At 55.2% G+C, this 22175-nt stretch overlaps 7 protein-coding genes across 7 annotated transcripts; 5 read left to right on the plus strand and 2 right to left on the minus strand.

The window, feature by feature from the left end:
- The first annotated feature begins 883 nt into the window (after window positions 1-883).
- CDEST_14860 (Putative berberine/berberine, FAD-binding domain, PCMH-type, FAD-binding, type PCMH, subdomain 2) lies at window positions 884-2767 on the plus strand. The gene is made up of 4 exons (XM_062931016.1): window positions 884-1229; window positions 1331-1547; window positions 1623-2023; window positions 2095-2767. Exons 1-4 carry the CDS (start codon window positions 984-986, stop codon window positions 2728-2730), a joined length of 1500 nt encoding a protein of 499 aa, XP_062787067.1. The 5' UTR covers window positions 884-983; the 3' UTR covers window positions 2731-2767.
- Window positions 2768-2881: 114 nt separating this feature from the next.
- CDEST_14861 (Putative short-chain dehydrogenase/reductase SDR, NAD(P)-binding domain superfamily) lies at window positions 2882-4212 on the minus strand. The gene has a single exon (XM_062931017.1). It carries the CDS (start codon window positions 4011-4013, stop codon window positions 3222-3224), a length of 792 nt encoding a protein of 263 aa, XP_062787068.1. The 5' UTR covers window positions 4014-4212; the 3' UTR covers window positions 2882-3221.
- A 1604-nt stretch (window positions 4213-5816) lies between these two features.
- On the plus strand, window positions 5817-7151 carry CDEST_14862 (Putative hydroxylase/desaturase AsaB). The gene has a single exon (XM_062931018.1). It carries the CDS (start codon window positions 5865-5867, stop codon window positions 7059-7061), a length of 1197 nt encoding a protein of 398 aa, XP_062787069.1. The 5' UTR covers window positions 5817-5864; the 3' UTR covers window positions 7062-7151.
- Window positions 7152-7301: 150 nt separating this feature from the next.
- Window positions 7302-9681, minus strand: CDEST_14863 (Putative asparagine synthase, rossmann-like alpha/beta/alpha sandwich, nucleophile aminohydrolase). Its single transcript, XM_062931019.1, has 4 exons — window positions 9450-9681; window positions 8906-9375; window positions 8725-8808; window positions 7302-8661 (listed from the first exon to the last, which is right to left on the minus strand). The coding sequence occupies exons 1-4, from the start codon at window positions 9604-9606 to the stop codon at window positions 7342-7344; spliced, it is 2031 nt and encodes a 676-aa protein (XP_062787070.1). The 5' UTR covers window positions 9607-9681; the 3' UTR covers window positions 7302-7341.
- Window positions 9682-11419: 1738 nt separating this feature from the next.
- CDEST_14864 (Putative AMP-dependent synthetase/ligase domain, Condensation domain, AMP-binding, ANL) lies at window positions 11420-19018 on the plus strand (the record flags this gene model as incomplete). Its single annotated transcript, XM_062931020.1, has 3 exons — window positions 11420-11598; window positions 11675-11831; window positions 11915-19018. The coding sequence occupies 3 exons, from the start codon at window positions 11420-11422 to the stop codon at window positions 19016-19018; spliced, it is 7440 nt and encodes a 2479-aa protein (XP_062787071.1).
- Window positions 19019-19463: 445 nt separating this feature from the next.
- On the plus strand, window positions 19464-20694 carry CDEST_14865 (Putative glutamine amidotransferase domain containing protein ChyE). Its single transcript, XM_062931021.1, has 2 exons — window positions 19464-20005; window positions 20105-20694. The coding sequence occupies exons 1-2, from the start codon at window positions 19517-19519 to the stop codon at window positions 20402-20404; spliced, it is 789 nt and encodes a 262-aa protein (XP_062787072.1). The 5' UTR covers window positions 19464-19516; the 3' UTR covers window positions 20405-20694.
- A 133-nt stretch (window positions 20695-20827) lies between these two features.
- CDEST_14866 (Putative short-chain dehydrogenase/reductase SDR, NAD(P)-binding domain superfamily) lies at window positions 20828-22063 on the plus strand. Its single transcript, XM_062931022.1, has one exon. It carries the CDS (start codon window positions 21000-21002, stop codon window positions 21996-21998), a length of 999 nt encoding a protein of 332 aa, XP_062787073.1. The 5' UTR covers window positions 20828-20999; the 3' UTR covers window positions 21999-22063.
- The last annotated feature ends 112 nt before the right edge of the window (window positions 22064-22175 follow it).

The raw sequence follows: 22175 nt of genomic DNA on the forward strand, positions 1-22175 counted from the left end.
GTCAACTATCTCCCAGAAACGAGAAACGTGAAACGGCAACAAGAACAGCCCGGCTTCCCGCACACTCGGCGTTAGTCGACATGATCGCCGATGCCTCTCCAACTTGGCCAGAGCTCCTCATCCCAGGCCCCAGGATTCAGAAAATAATCTTCCACGCGTTTTGCTCCGAATTCCCACCTAGCCCTGGTGATGCACTTTTAGCAGAGTTATACATAGTACTAGTATATTGTGTGGTGATCTACGGTGTGGCGGTCAAAAAGTGCCACTTTTTGACCCAAAACGTACCTGGCCTGGCCCGAGCCTCTCTTTTCCCAGGGGGCGATTTCCAAAGTTCCAATTGAATTTCCGCCAAGCCCACAATCATGGATCCCCTGGTTTCTCTTACGTTTTACGACTTACATTTTGCGGCGGGACTTGCACGGGTTTTCCCGCGATCGAAACGGGCCGTCTAGGATGAGCAAGACACATCCGCAGTACGAGATGTTTTTTGTAAGCTTTTCCTGCTTTCTTGGCTCTCTTGAGTTGATATCTCGGTATCGCAACGCTAATGCAGTCAGCTTCCTTCCCGGCGTGGCCCATGATGGCGATGAGCCTCGCTTGCTGTTCGAAAGGAGACCGATGTCTCGGGCTGATGCCTGTTCCCCCCCCCCCCCCCCGGCCTTTGGCCGACAGCTCGCCACAATTTCAATTTCCGCATCCTACGCACGCGGGTGATGGGGTTTGCCAGCTTCCGTCCTGCTTCGGAAAGCAGGCCATCGCTAGTCCCGGTTCCGCGTCGGAGAGGGTTCATGAGTCGTGAGCCGGTCTCCCTTGGAAGGGCTATTTTGCAACATGCGCCGTCCCGCACTATATCTTGAGTCCATCTCAGGTATTTCAAGACTAGCTCGTTGCGACTGCTGATTGACTTGTTGGAACCCGATCACTCACCAGTCATATTCGTACTCATTTTCTCAACAGCCCTCAGGGTCACAGTTCCAGTCACGATGCATACCAGTGGCCTGCAAATTCTCGCTACGGCGTTGACTGCTGTTGGTGTAAATGGCCACACTCTTTGGTCCCGGCAGGACGCCGACTACCAAGCCCTTGTCTCATCACTTTCGAGCACCGCCAAGGTGTTCTATAAGGGATCTGATGACTTCAACAATAGCACGACGCGGTGGTCAAATTTGGAGATGCCAACGGTGAACGTGGTCGTGAGGCCTACCACTGAAAACGATGTTGTCGAGACGGTAAGAAGAATCGTCTAATTTTTTATTTTTTTCATACTTCCTATCTACCATTCCTCAGTCGATATATGGCTAATAATGGAATCGGGCGGTTTGGCGCACAGGTCAAGTTTGCCAACAAGAAAGGCCTCCCCTTCCTGGCCACAAACAGTGCCCATGGAGCCATCACCACACTGGGCAAGATGAAGAGCGGCATCCTGTTATCCCTCGATGAGCTCACGGGTGTGGAAATTGCCGCAGATGGCCAGACGGTGACAGTGGCCGGCGGAACCAAGTCGCATGTTCTCTCTCACGCGCTTTGGGATGCTGGCAAGCAGGCAGGTAAGTGTCCCTCCTCCTACACCCATCTAGATCCCGTATGTGCCTCTGATGATGCTAACATATGGCGGTTTGAAGTCACTGGTGCATGTGAATGTGTCTCGTATCTCGGACCCGGCCTTGGTGGTGGCCACGGATTCCTCCAGGGCCGCCACGGGCTGATTGGCGACCAGTTCCGTTCCATGAACGTTGTGCTCGCCAACGGCACACTCGTGACGATCAACGAGACCGCGACCCCGGACCTGTGGTGGGCCATGAACGGCGCGGGCCACAACTTTGGAATTGTCACCAGCGTCACGTCCCAGATCTACGATGTCGAACATCAAGACTGGGCGCTAGAGCTGATGAACTTCAGCGGCGACTTGGTGGAGGAATTGTACGAGGTGACGAACAACGAGATATTGAAGAACGGGACACAGCCGGTGGATTTGATCAACTGGAGTTACTGGATGATGAGCCCGGATCTTGATGCCGAGAAAGTAAGTCCAGCCCTCTCGTCTCCCTCGCCCCCCCAAAGTGTGCCAAGGCTATATCTAACTTACTCTCTCAGCCCATTGTTCAAATCCTCCTCATGCAAGAAGGTGTCACCGCGGTCGATCCAGCCTATACCGCCCCATTCCACGCCCTCGGGCCCCTCTCCAACTCGTCGGAATCTGGCGTATACACCGACCTCGCCAAGTTCGTCGGCGTCAGGACCACCGACGGCCCGTGCCAAAATACCGGCGCCAACAACCCGCGCTTCCCCATCTACCTCGAGACCTACAACACCACCGCCCAGAAGCTCGCCTTTGATTTCTTCGCCAACAGCATTGTGACCAACTCGGCGCTCAGTACCTCATTGGTCACCTTTGATGACTATTCCATGGAAGGGGTCAAGGCCAAGGCAGATGATTCGAGTGCGTATGCGCACCGCGCTCAGAATGTGTTGGTCGGGCCGTTGTTGCAGTACATGCCCGGGGACGCGGCGCTGGACGAGGAGGTTGCGAGGCTAGGGAACGAGTTCCGCCAGATTCTCCACGAAGGCACAGGACGTGATTTTGTCCCCGTGTATCTGAACTATGCGTTTGGAAATGAGGGGCCGGAGCAGTGGTATGGGCATGAGGAGTGGCGGATGACTCGCCTGCAGGAAGTGAAGGCGGCGTATGATCCCAATGGCTTGTTTAGCTTTTATGGACCTATTGCTTAGGTGATTTGAGGTGGGGGGAATGTTAGATTATGCATAGAGCTTTGGTGGTGAGTTTGGATTCTTTTCGCTTTGCAGGGCGAGTACACTACTTATTTCGGCTCGGAGGGTTTGGTTAATTCAATGTTAAGACTATGAACTTGCTCGAAACACCACGCGCTTTCCCTCGGAAAAAGTACGAGGATAATCTCGCAGATATGAGTCTACTCGAAGACTACTGACTTTAGAGTAATAAGGAAGGTGACTGACTATCTGAACATGATATGGGACATTATAGAAACCAACACCCAACTCTTGGGGGGGGGGGGGTTGGCATATGCTGACCTAGATACTCGTCATATGAACCACGGGTAGGAAATTGAAATACAACCGTCATATTCGCGGAAAGATTCTCATCCTAGCCTTGAGATGATCATAACAAACAAACACTGGATTGAGAACAGACGTCTTATTTCCACTCGCAAAAGACAGTGATCTATCGACCATCGGCGCCCTCACGCAGAACCCGGCAGCTTCAGTCCTGTAAAGTCCTCCAAAGCCTTCACCACCGCTTCCTGCAAGCCTACGTCTTCGGTAGCAGGCAACGGCTCGCCCTTTTGCTTCTTCGGATCAAAGTACCGACCCGTCTCTCCACTCACATCGTATTCGCCCTCGGCCAGCATGACATACGTCTCCAGCCCGTCTTCCATCTTGTCAGGCGCCTCGAACTTTGTGAGCTTGGTGGGCACGTAGCCCGGGTGCATCGCCACCACCGACGTGCCCTTGCCCTGCATCCTCTTCGCGGCCGCATTCACGAGGCACATGACGTGGAACTTGGAGTTGCAGTACGCTTCGAAGTCGTTCCACTCCTTCTCGCCCCTCCCGAGCCAGAAGATGTCCTTGACCTCCGGCTTGGCCTCGCGATGCAGCACCGACGCCACGAATACGATCCGTTTCGGCGGGGTCAACAGGCAGGTGAAGATGTAGGGCGACACCAAGTTGACAAAGATCTGGGCGGGCACGCCCGACTCGGTCTCGCGGAAGGGCCCGTACAGCAAGCCGGCGTTGAGGACGACGGCGTCGAACTGCCCGACTGCGTTGGCCTGCTCGGCGAGGGAGCGAGTCTCGGACGTGCTGGTGAGGTCGGCGACGAAAACGCCCGCGGCGCCGGGGACGAGCTTCTTGGCCTCTTCGGCGCGGGCTGCGTTGCGCGCGTGCAGATAGACGGTGTGGTTGCGCTCGACGAGTTGACGGGCGGCGCCGAGGCCGAAGCCGTCGGTGGATCCGGTGATGAGGATGCGGCCCATCTTTCACTCGGGTGACTTGCGATGGTTTGCAGGGGGTGGGATTGATGTTGTGTTGGGATGGAGTGATTTTGATGACCAGGAGCTTAAGAGAAGTGAGCGAGGGTTTTGTAGAGACCGATGGTATGTGGAAGACAGTGAGTGAGATGTGTGAGGTCCTCACGACTTCAGGGAGTGGAGTTGGGAAATTGGGAAATTCAATCGCGGCGGAAGCAAGAAAAATCCTTGATGGTAAAGTGGATCTGTTCCGTAGCAACGATTACAAGAGGCATTTTGCGCATCATCGGCTTGGATCGGAGTAAGAAGTGAGAGAGGTCGGACGGTGAGCCGACCCGGCCGAGTTGATATTGTACCATGTACTAATTAGCCCGGGGTATTCTCAAAGTATACCGTCTCCTAGATGTATCCGTAGTGTAGCCCGTGACACTTGGATTTCTACGGATACTGTCAGGCTGATTTCCGTCACCGGCTTGTACCTACATTACAGATGCCCGGGACCGCTGACAAAGCTCTGCGAAATCCTAACAGTGGGCTCATGATGGGGTCGCCCGTTCCGTACTGTTTACTTCAAGCTAAGGAAGGGAAGAAGGGAAGCTCAAGTCTGCGTGGATATTATCATATTATGCAGCCAAGGGTGGCTTGGCTTCTTTTTTCTTGGTTCTTCATAGCCTTGCTGTTCCATCTCGGCAGGCAACGTGAAGTGAGGGGTTTCCAATGGGGCACCTTGTGGGAACCGGCGGGGTTAGGCTGACAGCCCCGCTGAACCCCGCTGAACTCCGGATGGCCCGGGCAGAGTCCCGGCGTCGCTTTCGGGCACCGGCCCCGGCCCGTGACTCGCGGCGCCACATCGCAAAGCTAATAATTCAGCGCTAACAGTTGGATGCAAGTAGGGCTACAACCAACCGCATCATCACTGGTACAGCACCGCTGAGCCCCGCTGAGCTCCGGGTAGCCTGGGCACAGCCCCGGGACGCAAGCACCGGGATCGCATTCGGGCACCGGCGGGGTCAGGCTGACAGCATTACGTTTAAAATGCTTCTCCAAGCTCCACGGCACGGCCCATCGTTCGGCTGTACCCTTTCATCCGCACTTATGCTAACCGAGCTTTGGCATATCTTGTCAGCCCTGCCCGCACCCCTGAGTCGGATCGTGACTCGTTACGATTAAAATGCTTTCCCCAGCTCCACGGCACGGCCCATCGTTCGGCTGTACCCTTTCATCCGCACTTATGCCAACCGAGCTTTGGCATCCCGCACCCCTGAGTCGGATCGTCTGGGCACCAAGTAGTGGGCCGGAGGATTTTCCCAAACCACTTGGGAGGGTACCTATTGTTACGTCCTGTGGCCTGTCTATTTCCGGTTCAAATATGCTACCTACGCGCACAGTACTCAGTACTCGTTGCGCATGAATCGTGGGTGGGTATCCCGAGTAATGAGACTGCAGTGAGCAGTGGATTTTGGGTGGATGCATTGCGTGCAAGACCCTCGTCTGGCAACACATGGGCAAAAGCAGGGAAAGGGTTGGCTGGAACGACATCTCCTGCTTGGCAGAGCTGTTCAGTGAACGTGTGTGACTGTGTCGGGCCGGTCTCTGTCAAGGCGACATGAACAGTCTCCGTTTTACAAGGTGCAACTTCTAATAAGGCTGCCTTCAGGAGTCTTGTTGGATTTGGCATGGTACTGTGCAGACCAAGAAATGTCTCGGATAACTGCGTGAGGCATTTGACGCGCCCAGGTTCTCATGTACCTACCTCGTCGTTTTTAAGAGTCTTGTAGTGAAATAAGTAAAACGAAGAAGACCTGTCAGTGTAAAAGTTCACACGCTTGTTCATCATCGTCAACGCCAACATTCATCATGTCCCACCAAGGCATCTTCCGCTACCTGCCTCCCAACGCAAAGCCTGCCTCGGCCAAAGAAGCCTACCTCCTGCCCTCTCTTTCCGAGTTCAGCTCCATCGTCACGCTTCCACTCACAGACCTCAAGCCTACGCTCGACCTGGGCGATGCCTCGCCTTATAAGCTCTCGGTGCATGGGTTTACCGCTCGTCGGCACCACTCGGCTTTGCACGCTGAGCCATTCGGCCATGCGAGCTGGAAAGATGAAAGGGCACTCAGGGACGTCCATTTTCCCGAGGTCGAGGAGTTTGTGAAGAAATTGACGGGCTGCAAGACAGCGGTGGTGAGTGCGGCGGTTGTGCGGACGCAGCCGTACAGTGAGGGCACCGGCGATTCCAGCTCTTCAGCAGAAGACGGCGGGAAAGGAGAAGGGGAACGGGAGGAGGAGGAGGAGGGAGAAGAGGACAGCAGCGGTACTACTCCCAAGTTCCCTCCCATCGTCGGCCTCGCCAAGTCCAACACCGTCTCCCCCGCCCCCAAAGTCCACCTCGACCTCACGCCCAAGGGCGCAAGACTGCACATCCGCAAGTACGCCCACCAAGTCACTTCGGCGGCAGAGCACGTCATCACGGCGGAAAACGCTCTACTTTCCTCCGGGGTCCGGTTGGAAGATCTCAAGGACCACTACCACGAGGCCGGCGTCCCGCGCTTTGCGCTGTTTTCCATCTGGCGCCCGATCAAGACGGTCAAGCGGGATCCGCTGGCCCTCGCACCAGCCAACAAGTTTCCAGAGGAAGATTACGTGGTTTCTGCCCAACTGGAGCCGCTTGACCGGACCATCCCAGCTCACCTGTCGCGCGTCATTGGTCCCCAAAGTCCCGACTCTGCCTCCAACTCCGCCTCTACTCTCGCTCCTTCTTCATCCGAGGAGACCACGTATGATACCGAGGGGTATTTGGCCTACGCACCAAAGATTGGAGAGGAGGGTGGAGCGCATGACTGGCATTTCATTGCAGACCAGGAACCGAGTGAGGTCCTGGTGATCCAGTTGTTTGACAATGAGATGGAGGCGAATGCGAGGGCACCGCGCAAGGATGGAGGGAAGGGAGGATTGGGCGTCGGCGGGACGGTGCATAGTGCGTTTGAACTTGTGGGACAGGATGGCGCGGAGGAGGCCCGTGAGAGCATCGAAGTGAGGGTTGCGGCCTTCTGGTGAGGCGGGAGTCGGGACATGGATGATATTGGAACTGTCTACCTACCTAGGCAGATACATAACTTGGCAACAAATTGTAAATCAGTTTCCCGTGGAGTTGTCACTGTTGTTATATTGTTTAACGCCGCGTCGCCGTCCCCCATACCTAAGGGCAAAGGGCGCCCGCAGCAATGGGTTTCCCGTGGAGGAACGAGTGACAAGTGAACATGAGGATGCAAATTATCACCACTGGCCAAACAAACCCTTTTACGGATACCGATTATGGATCTATTCAACCCTCCTGCTACTGCTCCGGTACCGCCTTCTTTACGCCAAACCTCTTCCCCAATACCACAAATTGGGCCACTGTAATGGCTCTCCTCAAGGACAATGCGTCCTGCTCCTCAAATGCCCTCTTCACCGCCTCCTCGGCCGCCTGCCAGTCCAAAAAGCCTAGCTCTTGGACATTCTCCTTCGTCACCAGCTCGGTCACCTTTTGCCACAACGGGCCTCCGACCCAAAACTTCCTGGGCCCCATGTACGCCTTCTTGCTCATGTTGTAAATCTCATCGGTCACAAACGGCTTCACCGCCTCACGCAGAATATGCTTCTCCCGCCAGGACTTGGTGCCGTGGTGATATTGGATCTTGAGCGCCGGCGGAATGTTGTTGACGTACTCGGTGAGATGATGGTCCAGGAACGGACAACGCGACTCGACTTGGTGTTTCATGTCGACGTTGTCACCGTTGTAACGCAGGATAAAGTGCGGCATGAAGGTCTTCACAAACATGTACTCCGCCGCGTGGAATGGATGCCACCGCTTCCGAATGTTCTCGCGCACGCGGCCGTCGAGGCCCTCAACAAGGGCCGTCTCTGGCACCGTGTCCCCGTGGGCATGTCTGGTCCACTCTGCGAAGGGAAGAGAGCCCACGCGCGCGATGGAGGGAACGACGTACCCGTGGTTCATCATCCTCTCGGAGGAAGCGGGGATCTGTGTCGTGAAATCCCCAAAGATTCCGCGCTTGCTGGCGGCCACGGCCGTCTGTAGCGCCTCATCACGGTCACTCGCAGAGAGTTGCTCTTCCTGCGCCGCCCACGAATGATCGGCCTCGCTCAGCCAGTCGGCGCGAAAGGCGTCGTAGCCCCCAAAGTGCTCATCCGAGCCCTCCCCGGTGATGACGACTTTGATCCCCTGCTTATGAACGGCCTCGGCGAGCGCGTACCGTCCCATTCCGTTGAGATCCGGCAGTGGGACCTCGGCGTTCCACACCGTGTCCTCGAAGCGCGCGACCAGGGCCTCTTCGTCCATTTTCACCATGTGAATGTCCACGCCCAGCCATGCGGCCGTGCGGTGCGCCACGGCCGACTCGTCTGCGCCGGTACCCTCGTCGAACTGCACGGTGAAGCACTTCATCTTGGAGGGCACGGTCGACGATTCGGAGCCGAGGTGGTGGCCTTGCTTCATGAGGTGGGCCACCATGCCGGCCACCGAAGACGAGTCGATGCCGCCCGACAGGTAGACGGCCACCGGCACGTCGGCTTTGAGGCGGATTCTGGTGGCCTCCAGGAGACGTGTGCGGACGTTCTCCGTGAGTTCAGTGGCGGAACGAGAATCAGGGATTGTCTGCGAGGAGGTGGGCTTTAGAATTGATGTGCCATATTGGGACAGATGCAGGAAGAGACTTACCTTGTCCGGATACTCGACGTCCCAATAAGGCACCTGATACTCTTGCTCACCAGGCCTTGCGACTAAGTAATGTCCCGGGAGAACCTATAGCACATCATGTTTCATCAGCACTTCGTCATCTCTCCCCACGCCTCATCCACAGAGTGACCAAAAGTCCAAGGAAGAAAGAAGATATACTCACCCTGTAGATACCCTTGAAGTAAGTCTCGCTTCCCACCCGCCAACTCTGTTCACGCAACTCCCGCACGCCCCACTCCATTCCCTTTCCAAACCTCAGAAAGCTCTTCATCTCGGTGGCCACCAGCAACTTCCCGTCGTGCCATGTATAGTACAAGCTCTTGATGCCATACCGATCCCGTCCGGCAATCAGCCTCTTTTTGTTCTCGTCCCACAGCACAAAGGCAAACTCGCCGCGGAGGTGCTCCAGGAACGAGAGGCCGTAGTGTTTGTACAGGGCGATGACAATCTCACAGTCTGAAGTTCCGACAAAATGGAACTCGGGTGAGAGGAGATCCCGGTAGTACTCGTGGTTGTAGAGCTCGCCGTTGACGACGGCGGAGATGGTGGGCGTGGCGGGAGGGTGGGAGTCATGGAAGGGCTGGTTGCCGGTGGGAGAGAGGTCTAGAATGGAGAGACGGACGTGACCGAGGCCTTTTGGAAAGGGTGGTGGTGTCAGGAAAAACGGCTGTCGACTGGACGCTTCACGAGGGAAGGGCAATACTGACCGACCTGGTGGTTCTCACTGTACCATGTTCCTCTGGCGTCAGGACCGCGATGGACGATGATGTCGAGGCTGCTCTCGAGCTCGTCGACGACCTGTTTGGTCTCCTCGGGGCTACGGTGGGAGGAGCCGTGGCTCATGAAGGCGCTGATTCCGCACATGTTTGCTGGGTTGGAATGGCCTCAACAAAGCGTACCATGGAAAAATCGACGTTGTGGCCTCGCTATTCACGCCTCTGGCAGCTAGTCAACATCAAACCCAGTAGAAGATATTATTATACATTTCACGAGTCATCTACTTATCGATAACACGGGCATGTCAGATTTAGACAAGCTACTCTGAGTCGACAGCAGATGCCCTAACACTCGCGCTCGCTCTCTGAAAGTACTTTGGTAGTGTCCACAAGTTCTAAACCAAGGTCTTCATGGAGATGGAGGCACTAATGCTGCGTTTGGCCGTGAGCACAGCATGAGATTTCCACCTGCCCCCCCACTGCAAAATGTCAGGGTCTTTCCTCTTCCACCAGTGCCTCACCGGAAGTCAGCCAGCCGAGCGCGGCACAGCGTCGGATCACGGAAGCCTCCATCTTCGGATCGGAGGAGAGTGTTTTGCGGACGAACAACGGCTCCCAATTGCTACAAAGGTACACAGTAGAATGTACTCTGTACAAAGCAGGGTGCATCTGGAACATATTTGTGGACTTTCCGCTAATACCTTGTCAAAGTATGACAAGTCGTGATGGCGTGGGGGGGCGGGGCTGAAGCGTGTGTTATGGGTCCAGGAGCTTATGCCATCTCCTGGACCTAGACCGTAACCATCGGATATTTCACATCTTGATCCGTAGTGTGTTAAATCCATCACAAACTCCCATAATGGGCCTAGTGGGTCACGTTCGACTGCATCCTGAATCCACTGTTAAAGCTTCATATAGTACAAAGCGTTGTCAGCCCTTTGGTAATACGCAGGCGAAATGTAACTGCTCCGCAAGAAATCGGTCCTACTTGCGATGTATCTGATCGTCGCGGTCCAGAGGATGGGTCCAGACGACTTGGCAGCCTGACCAGCCTTCGAGCCGTCCCGGGCAAAGCCCGGGGCCCCGTCCAGGACTTCCGGGCGTCTGGACCGTTACATTACCTGACTCGTATACTACTTTGGTATGATATTTTGACACACTATGACGGCCATACTGCAGCGTACCTTGTAGTGCTTATTTGCAATAAGAAGATGTGGGTTTGTTGAGACTGGCCTGTACCAAATGCCTCACCTCACAGCGCATACCTCGGCTCTAGCCCGGCCACCGGGGCTTTGTACCATTGCGTATAGACTTCTGGTTTGTTCGTGCATGTGGGATTCTTCAACGCTCATCAGCACGAGTTTTGGGCACTGATCGGCAGATTCAAGGAACAATACGAAGACTTTTCCAGTCTGTTTACAGGATCTACGCAACATGACAGGCGACAGGAGAAGCGCTCTTACCTAGCGCCAAGCGTGATTTGTATGCCTCGGATGATACGTTGCGCTTTGAGTTTTGGCAGGATTTTATACCATGTATTGTGTATCCACAGAGTCGATTAGCAGCTCCTGAAGACAGGGGAGCAGTCGAGATGCAACAGCAAGGCTGCAAAAGAAGAAAAAGAAAAAAGAGCCAAGCCACGCAAGTCACATTTACACCGCGGCCGCGGCGGCTGATTCTGACTTCAGAATTCGCGGGATTCATCCCGACTAACTGTTTCCATCAGAAGGCGAAGATTGTATGGTAGCTGTCCCGGGGCCCGAGCCGGTCTAGTCAGTATTCTTCCGCTCCGCTAACTCTGGAGATACTGTTAGTCAGTTGGTACTCATCACCAACCACGTCCGTCCTTGATTACCACCTACTTTCCCATCCAAACCTTACGAGAACTCACAAGGACCATCCCACCAATACCAACGCACTCTTCGCCTGCGCAGAGTCAGGAGGGCTCTTGCGAAGAACCAATGGCCACCGTCACCGCTACGGTACCAGACCTTTCTGGCGATAACCTTACCTCCTGGTTTCAAGCAGAGCACAAAACCCTGCTAGATCTTTTGCGAGCGGCATGGGGGATTACGCTGGTGAGCTATACAGGGTCTGAGGATGTGTGGTTTCGTTCATACAGTGAGAATGGTGGGAATAGGTATGGGATCCCCTCCCCAGCTTCGTTCTTAGGTGAGCCAGTGAGCGAGTTCAGGAGGCTGATAGAATGAATCAAGTTGGTGGCACTCTCACGCCTCGGCGACGCAACCCGTGCGCTCGCTCTATGGAATTCAGCCGCGCGAGAATGCCCCCGAGGAGAAGGGAACGGTAGTTTGGGGGCAAAACTCGGTTGTTTTCGAGGGTGAGGGAGAAGGTGTTCAGGACATTGTGAAGGTAACTTTTCGTCCCCCTCTCCCAGCTTCGTCAGAACGAATCGGCATCATGGGAAACCAGGACTACGGCTGACAACTTTGAAGCAATTCGATCTTGCCGTGTCTTTCCACGAAGACACGATCAGCATCAGTCTTCAGCACAATCCTGCTGTTATTGCACCCGAGCAGGCCTGCATGATAGCGGCAACAGCGGCTAGAGCAGTCGCACAGATTGTACGCCACACCAACTCTATCATCTCAGACCTGGACCTCGTCAGTGAGGCCGACATTGCTCGCATCTTGCAATGGAACTCCATTCCATACAAGGAGATTGGGCGTGCGCAATGCATCCACCAGGTCATCTCGGTCACAGCCAGCTCACAGCCCTCCACCACCGCCGTTTCCTCCTGGGATGGCGACCTCACCTACGGCGAACTCGAACGCCTCTCTTCTGCACTGGCGGTGTCTCTAAGGCACTTGGGCGTTCGGAGAGAGGTCTTTGTGCCACTTATATTCGATAAGTCCAAGTGGGCGATCGTGGCGCTGCTTGGGGTGCTCAAGGCAGGCGGTGCATACTTCTTCTTGAACCCTACGCATCCAGTCGAGTATAACAAGACGCTGTGTAAGCCATTTGATATCAAGCTGGCCGTCTGCTCGCCGAAACACCACACACTGGCGCAAAACTTTGCTCCCAGGTTCGTGCAGTTGGGAAACGAGGCCGGTAAGAACCTCAAGGTCTCATCACCAGTGGACGAAACCCCCCCCGAAGAAGAAGAAAGCCAAGAAACCCCAAGCCCCTCCCAAGCAATGTACGCAACCTTCACCTCAGGCACAACTGGCACCCCGAAATCCATCACCACCTCTCACGACGCCTTTTACCACATGGCCATTGCCACCGCCTCCCCTTGTGCCTTGCACATCTCGCCATCTACCCGCATGCTGCAGTTTGCCTCGTACACGTTCGACGTCGCGAACAGGGACATCCTCATCCCGCTCATGTTTGGGGGCTGCGTGTGCGTACCCTCGGAGCGGGAGCGTGTCGAAGATCTCGGCGGGTTCATCGAGAGAACGGGTGTCACGCTGGCGAGTTTGACGCCGAGCATGGCGGGAACGCTGCGGCCAGCTTCAGTTCCGAGCTTGAAGAGACTTGTGCTCGGCGGAGAACAGATGACAGAATCGCACGTTCAGAGTTGGACAAGTGACGAAGACAACAAAGTCGGGCTCTTCAACGCCTACGGCGTCAGCGAATCCACCGGCATCGCAGCTCTTGCGCGGGATGTACAGCCTGGTGGTGGTTCCTCGCCCTCCAACATTGGCCGTGGCAACGGTTCCACGCTCTGGGTTCTCTCCATGACCGACCCTTCCCGCCTCGCTCCCGTTGGCGCTTTGGGTGAGCTCGTCATTGAAGGGCCATCTGTTGCACGCGGGTACTTGAACGACCCGGGGCGCACGGAAAGATCCTTCCAGACGGAGCCAGAGTGGAAGAGGGCTTTTCTTCAACGGCTTGTTGAGAATACGGATGGAGGCGAGAAAAGTGATGAGAGGTTCCCTTGGACAAGAGCGTTTCGGACGGGTGATTTGGTCCGGTACAGTCCCCGTCTGGACGGAACGCTGGAGTTGGTGGGCAGAAGAGATCATCAGGTGAAGGTCAATGGGCAGCGACTAGAGTTGGCGGCGGTGGAGGGGCATGTTGTGGCTTGTACGCAACTCGACCCGTCCACAGTGCAATTTCAGCATGCTGCCGTGGTGGCCGTGAAGACGAAAGGAGGAGGGGGTGGCACGAAGCTTGTTGCATTTCTCGGCGTCGAAACCTCCCGCAAGTCGTCTGCAGCAAGCCTCGAAACGAAACTTGAAGGAAGCTGGGGCTTACAAGAGGTGATGCAGACTCACCTTTCGCAACGGATGCCCGCGTTCATGGTTCCTTCTGAATTCATGTTCCTTCAGCATATGCCGCTCACTTCATCGGGGAAGATAGACAGGGTGTTGCTTCAGGAGACAGCGATTCGAGGACTTTCCGACCGTCAGACCAGAACGTCTGGTGGTGGTGGTGGTGGAAAAGCTGGGAGCGAGATCACCACGGCCGCGGAGAAGATTCTTGTCCAAGCTTGGTCCAAAATACTTGACATCGACGTGGAGAGCATCTCGAGGGAAGACTGTTTCTTCCGACGAGGTGGAGATTCGATCGCAGCCATCAAACTCGCCGCACATCTTCGCGAGAAACGGATTCAGATGAACGTTGAGGATGTCTTCAAACATTCCACCCTCGCTGACATGGCCGCCCTTCCTGTCCTCGCCCAAGGCGTCAACGCCAGCACCGCCCTCTCCCAAGCATCACCACAGCCATCGGTTGTCCCGCCTCCTTTCTCGCTGCTGAAAGCTCCCCAATCAATCATCCCAACCATTCTCGAGGAAGTCGGTCTCTCAAGAGAGAAGATTGAAGACATCTATCCGGCAACACACATCCAAGCGGGCCTCATCGCGCTTACGGCACGGCATAGTAGTGCGTATATCGGCAGCTACACCTGGCCCGTACGTCATGGAATCTCTGTTGCACAGTTCAAACAGGCATGGGAGAAGGTATGGCGGATGAACCCTGTTCTCCGGACCCGTGTTTTGCAGGTTCCAGAGGGGGTGTTTCAAGTTGTGATTGAAAGTGGTTGTGATATACCATGGACAATGGTCGACGATGTTGACGAATCAAGCTTATCGGTGGAAATTGCTGTTGATGGGAAGAGCCCTCTAGTGCGCTTCTATCTGAGCAAAGAAGCCTTTCGGCTGGACATTCACCACGCGCTCTTCGACGAATGGTCCTTGGATCTCCTTCTGGCGCAGGTTGAAAAGGCGTATGCTGGACAACAACCTCTGCCTTACCGACCCTTTTCACCATTTGTGCAAAACCTCCTTACTCAAGAGCAAAACGTCGCCGCTGAGAAGTTTTGGAGGGAAGAGTTTGCCGGCCTACAAACTGAACGCTTTCCTCCCGGCAGCAGCAACACGTCCTCCACCGCCGAGAAAATCATTCTCGAACGCAGCCTCTCTCTCGACCCGACCATGACGAGTGCCCACTCTAAATACACACTCTCCACGACTCTCCGTTTAGCGTGGGGTATCATACTCTCACACCAGACTGATTCTCCGGATGTGGTCTTTGGCGCAACAGTCACGGGTCGGAATGCGGACAATCTCGAACTCACAGGACCCACGCTTGCTACGTTGCCTGTTCGTATCAAGGTCCCAGGAGACCAAGCCATCCACAAGGCGCTGGAAGAAGCGCAAAGGGGCTTTGCCAATATGATGGCACATCAACAAACGGGCCTGCCGCGGATTCGAGCAGTGAGTAGCGAGGCGGCTGACGCGTGTGGATTTCAAAACCTCCTCGTCGTCCAGCAGCAACAGACGGCAAAGATGGACAACCAACAACACTCTTCGCAAAGCAGCAGGATTTTCGAAACTTCGGCAAGCACAGGGGGCTCAAAGTCGCCCGACAACGCAAAGGCGTTTGCAAGTTATCCGCTTGTCCTTACTTGCCGCCCCTCCCATCACTCCATCACCTTCACCGCCGCCGTGGACCCTACCCTGTTGGATACGGACACCACACGCGGCATACTGAGGCAGATGGCACATGTTGTGCAACAAATTCTGTCCTCGATTTCCTCCTGTTCCTCCTCCTTCGAGGCGCATGATTTGCGAATCAAAGACATCGATCTCATGCCACGGCAGGATGTGGAAAGGTTGAGCAAGTGGAATGGCATTCTACCAGCGGGGGTCGAGACGCCCATCCACCACACCATCCGCAAGAGAGCCGATTCGCAGCCGGAGAAGGTGGCGGTCTATTCCCATGGTTTACATTTGAGCTATGCACAAGTAGAGCGCTACTCGAACTTGTTCTCGCAGCATTTGCTCGCCGCGGGTGTGAACAAGGGGGACTTCGTGCCGTTGTTACTGGAACGCTCTCCATGGGCGCCGGTGCTGATGCTTGCCGTCCTCAAACTCGGCGCAGCCTTTGCCCTGCTTGATCTCTCACACCCGGTCCAGCGACTCCGCACGATGTGCACCGTGCTATCGGCCAAAAGAGTCGTGTGTTTCCCTCACCATCAAACGATGGTGGAGAACGATCTGTTGCTGCCGGAGGTTATCTTCGATCCGGAGGTTATCACCGATGTCTCCAAAAGCACCCGACGAGATGCTCCCGCTGGACTGGCAGAGATAGACATGGATGCCCCAGCCTGCGTCGTCTTCTCGTCTGGCTCAACTGGTCTCCCAAAGGCCATCCAGCTCCCGCACCGCGCGCTGTCCACTTCGGCGTATCACCTCTCCACCACCGGCCATCTCTCTCAATGCTCCCGTGTCTTCCACTTTGCCTCGTTTGCATTCGACCTCTCCATCGGCGAACTGTTGTTCTCACTCAGCGCGGGTGCGACGGTCTGTGTGCCGACCGAGGAAGAGAGACGAGCGAACCCGTCCAAAGCCGCTGGAGATTTGGGCGTGACGTGGGCTTTGCTGACACCCTCCGTGATCGGCCTGCTTGACCCCGAAGAGGTGCCTACGCTGCAAGTTCTGGCTTCGGCGGGGGAGCAACTTACGACGCAGATTGTGGAGAGATGGGCAGGGAGGGTGAGGTTGTTCAACATGTATGCGCCGGCCGAGTGTACCGTCATCTCGCACATTTCACGCATTTTACCAGGCGCAGATACACCGCCGGCGTGTATCGGTCGCAGTCCCGGCGCCGTATCGTGGGTGGCCAGCCAAAACGATCATCACAAGCTCGTGCCGATTGGGACCATTGGCGAACTGCTCGTCGAAGGCCCCGTCGTGTCGTCAGGATACCTCGGAGACGCCGAGAAAACGGATGCTGCGTTCCTTTCTCCTTCGAATCCACCCTCATGGCTGACCCAGATCCGCGGCGAGGCTCAGAGTGGATACAAGATTGGCAGGGTGTACAAGACGGGGGATCTGGTGAGGCAAAGAGAAGATGGCACTTTGTTGTTCCTCGGACGCAAGGATGATCAAATCAAGCTACACGGGCAGCGGCTAGAGGTTGAGGAAGTGGAACACAGCATCACCTCGCTGTGCTCGAGTGTCCGCAAGGTGGCGGTGGATTGTGTCAAGATCACGGAGAAAGAAGGAGGGAAGAGAGCGTTTCTGGTTGCTTTTGTCGCGCCGCATGAGTTTGAAGATTGGGGAGAAGTCGGAAAGGAGAGTGGTGGACTGGAAGTGATCCAGGACCCCAACGACAACTTCTACACCACCATCGAGAGCCTCTACACCTCTCTCCAGGACACCCTACCCTCATACATGCTCCCCTCATATTTCCTTCCCTTCTTGAACATTCCCCTCAGCTTGTCCGGGAAAGTGAACCGCAAACTGTTGCGGGAAGAATCGACGACTCTCCTCGGCAGTCAGGATCACAGGGAGAAGTACCAACTTCGCACACGCACAGCCCGCGAGCAAGCGGGAGACGGAGAGCAGGTTCCTCTCACGGAACATGAGGCCCAAATCCTCCAAATCATCGCCCAGGTGTTGCATCTGGATGCGCAACAAGTGCCCATCAACGGCAACTTCTTTGGCATAGGCGGTGATTCCATCTCGGCCATGCGTGTGGCTGCGCTCGCTCGACGCAAGGGACTTCGGCTGGGCGTCGCCGAGATCTTTAAGCACCAGATCCTATCACAGATCGCGGCTTCTTGCTGTCCAGAGTCAGACACAGACAGCACCTCTCGAGATTTGTCCGAAAGCTCGTCGACCACCGACAGCACGTCTCAGGATTCGTCTGAAAGCTCGTCGACCACCACCGACAGCGACAGCGAAAAGGCCCTGGGATGTGAACTACCGCCTGGTCTGCCACAGGAAGTGGCGCAGCAAGTGGAATTGGCTCTCCCCGCGACAGATTTCCAGACAATGACGCTGTACAACTTTTACTCGCGCTATCTGTGGGTTTCGCTTCCGGACACCATCGACACTGAAAGGTTGCAGCAGGCGTGCCAGATGTTGACGGAGAAGCATTCGATTCTGCGGACCGTGTTTTACACAACCACCACCACCACCACCACCACCACCACCACTGCCTCCATCGTCCAGCTCGTCCTCCGCAGCCTCTCAGTGGGCCTGAAATACCACGAAGACATCGAGTCATTGGAACAGCACTTCACCACCGATTCGATGTCTCACGGGCCCCCGATCAACGGCGCCGAAGGATTCCAGGTGCAACTCCTCTCACTCCGTGACGGGCAGAAGAGATACCTGGCACTGAGACTTCCGCACGCCCAATTTGACGGCCTGTCCCTCAACATCCTCATCGACGACCTGTCGGCCGCCTATGATGATAATACAGGCCATTCTCTAGCTCCCTGCGCGCAGTTCTCGGATCAGGTTAAGTGCGTGACAGAAACAAAGACGACACATGAAGCGTACCAAGTTTGGAAAGACGTCCTTGACGATGCGGAGATGACTAAGCTGGATGTCCAGATTTTGCGCCGAGGAGATGGCGTGGAGAGACAAGAGGAGGGTGAGGAGGAGACCGTTCAGGAGGAGTTGAGCGTCGTGACAGCCATGACCGAGACTGCGCCGTTGGTGGCGCCAGCGGGTACCACGATGGCTACGTTGGTGAAGCTGGCCTGGGCTCTCACGCTCTCAAGGCTCTTCTTGCCAAACCAACCCAACGAGAAGAGGCCGGAAGGCGGAAGGAGTGTGGTCTTCGGTCAAGTCATCCACGGCCGCTCACTCTCGCTCCCCTACGAAGACAGGATCGTGGGGCCGTGTCTGAATATCATTCCCGTCCGGGTTCTTCTACCACCCGCCACACCCAATCTGGACGACCCAGTCAGCACGCGGGTGCTTTTGGAGCAGATCCAATCGCAACACATGGCCACGCTCCCGGTAGAGAACATGTCCCTCTCGTCCATTACGGAACACTGTACCCACTGGGCACCGGGGACACAGTTTGGGAGTTTTGTGAGGTTTCAGAATTTTGAGGATGATGACGGCATGCGATGTTCTCTGAATGGAGAGAGCTGTGAGACCGGGCTATGGAGTCTGCCCAATAAGCCCTCCAGGACGGCGAATGTGTTGATTAGGCCGAAGAAAGAGGGGAATTTGCAAATTACATTGACGGTAGGGAACATGGTGTTGGGCCAACGGGATGCGGATCATGTTGTGGGATGCTTGAGGGAAGTTCTAGAGAGTCTGGCAGGAGGGGAAAAGGTCATGTGAGAGAGTTTCATTATTTAGGCTAGGCTCACGTTAGACAGTGGGATGGGTTGTTTAATCTTGTTGTTATTGTTATGCCTTCTGTTAGGAAAGGTTTGCCCGTCAGACTTTACGCGTAACTTAAGAAAGGCTTCATCATGGCGCCTATTACGCCCACACCATTCTACACCCTACGTTCTCACCAATACAACCTTTCCTAACGGAAGACCCTTTAGAAGTCTCTTTTTCAGTGTGTTGTCCTTGTGTGTATCTAGCGAAATCTCATGTACTGCGATCTGCGCGTAAATCTGCCCATAACCCTGTACCTCTGAAGTTCAGTAATGCCGATCAGAAGAGCCGGTTCCCTCTCCGCTTTTAGGCAGAAAGGTGGGTGGACCCCTACGTCTGACAGGTGAATCAGCTATTAATTCAACACAGAAACCCTAACTTCAAAACTCCATCATCCAAGCACACACAACTCTTCAGGAACAATCTTGACGGTTTCCCAACAGACCAGCCAAAATGGCGTTCCGCGTTGCCATCCTCGCAAATTTCGACCCGGACGAACAAGGTGGAAGCGAAATGTTATCCAGAATCACCACTCTACTCCGTAGCTCCCGAACAGGTGCTACTGAGATCACTATCCACGCCGCCATCCGCGGCGATGCCTTCCCGGACCCGTCCGAGTACGATCTGGTGATTCTGACAGGAGGACCATTCAACCTGTTGAAACACACCGAGGAGAATGAGAGACCGGAGTGGGTGCGGCGAACACTTGGCTGGATCCAGGAGACTGTGAAAACCCACGAAGCAAGTGGGCTCAGTGAGCCGGGTAGTAAGAAGAAGAAGAAGGCCAAGTTACTGGGGATCTGCTGGGGTCATCAAGCCATTGCCTTGGCCCTTGGAGGACGGTTGGGACAGGTGCTGCAGGAGAGAGGCGGGCAGTTAATCGGTGTTGAGACCGTCCCTCTCACTTCTCAAGGCGCTGCTTTCTTCAAGTCTGAATCGCTTGTATGGACCTACCTACCTACCTACCTACCCAACCAATACCCTCCCAATCTTCCTACAAACCAACAGAAAGACTAACATGTGCCTCTATCTTTACTATAGGACATTCAAAAAAATCACGCCCTTGTTGTAACCCACCCCGGGCCATATCTTACACCTGTCGCTTCTGGCTCATCATCTTCTTTTCAAAACGAGGTTCTCCTCTCCCACAGCCCTCCTATTCTCACCTTCCAAGGCCACCCGGAGATGGACGCCGCTCTTGCAAGACTATTTGCCGGATTTGCGACGGGAGGCGCGTCGGACCGTGGAGACTGGATTCCGTCGGAAGGGCTGAAGGGTATCGACGACGTACATGATGGGGAGGCGATCTTGAGAAGGGTGGTGGCGTGGGCGAGCGAGTAGCGGAAATAAGCGAGGCTGAATTGGGGTCTGCTGAGGGTCATATCAGTGGACGAACGTGTCGGACGTAGGATCCACCTTTCTGCCCAGAAGCAGTGAGGGATCCAGCTTTTCTGACTGGCATTAATAACCTAGCTATTACAACATAGTAGTGTGTGTGCGCGCCTAGGCTGCCGTAGCTATAACTAGGCCGAAAGGGGAAGAAAAGTCATCGCGCGAGTCAGAAATCAGCGGCGGAAATGGTACAGGACGAAGCAATGACAGAATGTGACTTCGCATGGAACCATCTCAACCCCTAATGCATTCATGAAGAGTCGGTATTAGCAACTTTCAGTATGCCTATCGCCGGGAAAGGCCTCTGAAGCGTATGGCGATTTGTAAGTCACTGTCTTCACAAGTGAACGCTCCCCTGCAATGGATCCACAGCGTTGCGCCAGACGCCTTCGATGAAATGACTACTTAAGTGAACCACTTTCCCTCAACTTCAGAATCTGACTGCAACATCACATTATCCGTCTTTGTAACATCCGCCTCTGTAACACTCAAACAAGTGTTGCTCCCCATCACCATCTCCTTGGAAACCTTCGCCAACGCAATCATGTCACGCTACGCTGAAGCCCACGCTAAGCCAAACGGCCCTGGCGACGGGCGCCCGACGGCCCTTCAAATCATCAAGGATGAGGGCGTTGAAGGAAAGCTCAAAGGCGAGGTCATTGTCATCACTGGTACTTCTTCCGGCATCGGTATCGAGACCACTCGCGCCTTGGCTACCACCGGCGCCACCCTCTTCCTCACGGCCCGAAACGTCGCCAAGGCCCAAGCCGCCCTCGCTGGTATCTTTGAACCTTCCCGCATGGAGATAATCGAGATGGACCAGGAAAGCCTCTCTTCCGTCCGCACCGCCGCCGCCGCCATTCTTGCCAAGACCTCGAAAATTCATCTCCTGGTGAACAACGCTGGCATCATGGCTATCCCCGAACTCCGCCTAACTGCCGACGGCCATGAACTCCAGTTCGGCACGAACCACCTATCACACTTTCTGTTTTACAAGCTTTTGGAGCCTGCCCTTCTTGCTGCGGCCTCTTCTGACCTCCCGTCCCGCGTTGTTAATCTCTCATCTTCCGCCCACAACGTCCACGGAATCAACGACTCCGACAACTACGACTTCCAGAAGGGCGGTTATGACGCCAGTGTGGCCTACGGCCAATCCAAGACGGCCAACATTTACATGGCCAACGAGATCGAGCGCCGCTACGGGTCGCGCCACCTACACGCCACGAGCGTCCACCCCGGCATTGTCCAGACGGGGCTGACCCAGCACATGCCTCCGGATGCCTTCAAGGGGATGGAGTTCCTGTACCCGACCATGAAGAGTGTTGAGCAGGGTGCCGCAACCTCGGTGTGGGCGGCTGTCGGCAAGGCATGGGAACACGACGGCGGCAAGTACCTTGTCAACTGTGCCGTGGCGGAGCCGTATACGGAAGGGGATGACAAGTTTTCTGCGCTCGGGTATGCCCCGTACGCCTATGATGTGGAAAAGGCGAGGAGGCTGTGGAGCGACTCGCTCAAGATTGTAGGATTGCCGGACGAGGAGTAAGGGACCAAGAAAGACCTGGTTCTCAGTACACAGTCAAGCACATGACTTGCTTTGATGAATCCATCCCTTTACTAGATCATGGAGCGATAGGATTCCTGATACTTTTGTGACTTATCCATATGCGTGATCGATTTATATTCGACTTGAGAAAGACTGATCTTCCAGCATTGTCGCGAT

The sequence above is a fragment of the Colletotrichum destructivum genome, chromosome 10 (genome assembly GCF_034447905.1).
Source record: "Colletotrichum destructivum chromosome 10, complete sequence".
Taxonomy (NCBI): domain Eukaryota; kingdom Fungi; phylum Ascomycota; class Sordariomycetes; order Glomerellales; family Glomerellaceae; genus Colletotrichum; species Colletotrichum destructivum.

Coding starts and splice junctions, on each gene's coding strand:
- CDEST_14860 (XM_062931016.1), top strand. CDS start 984: ATGCATACCAGTGGCCTGCAAATTCTCGCTACGGCGTTGACTGCTGTT. Junction 1,230..1,330: donor AAAACGATGTTGTCGAGACG/GTAAGAAGAATC, acceptor TTTGGCGCACAG/GTCAAGTTTGCCAACAAGAA. Junction 1,548..1,622: donor GGATGCTGGCAAGCAGGCAG/GTAAGTGTCCCT, acceptor GGCGGTTTGAAG/TCACTGGTGCATGTGAATGT.
- CDEST_14862 (XM_062931018.1), top strand. CDS start 5,865: ATGTCCCACCAAGGCATCTTCCGCTACCTGCCTCCCAACGCAAAGCCT.
- CDEST_14865 (XM_062931021.1), top strand. CDS start 19,517: ATGGCGTTCCGCGTTGCCATCCTCGCAAATTTCGACCCGGACGAACAA. Junction 20,006..20,104: donor TCTTCAAGTCTGAATCGCTT/GTATGGACCTAC, acceptor TCTTTACTATAG/GACATTCAAAAAAATCACGC.
- CDEST_14861 (XM_062931017.1), bottom strand. CDS start 4,013: ATGGGCCGCATCCTCATCACCGGATCCACCGACGGCTTCGGCCTCGGC.
- CDEST_14863 (XM_062931019.1), bottom strand. CDS start 9,606: ATGTGCGGAATCAGCGCCTTCATGAGCCACGGCTCCTCCCACCGTAGC. Junction 9,376..9,449: donor CAGTGAGAACCACCAGGTCG/GTCAGTATTGCC, acceptor CCTTTCCAAAAG/GCCTCGGTCACGTCCGTCTC. Junction 8,662..8,724: donor ACGTCGAGTATCCGGACAAG/GTAAGTCTCTTC, acceptor ACCTCCTCGCAG/ACAATCCCTGATTCTCGTTC.
- CDEST_14866 (XM_062931022.1), top strand. CDS start 21,000: ATGTCACGCTACGCTGAAGCCCACGCTAAGCCAAACGGCCCTGGCGAC.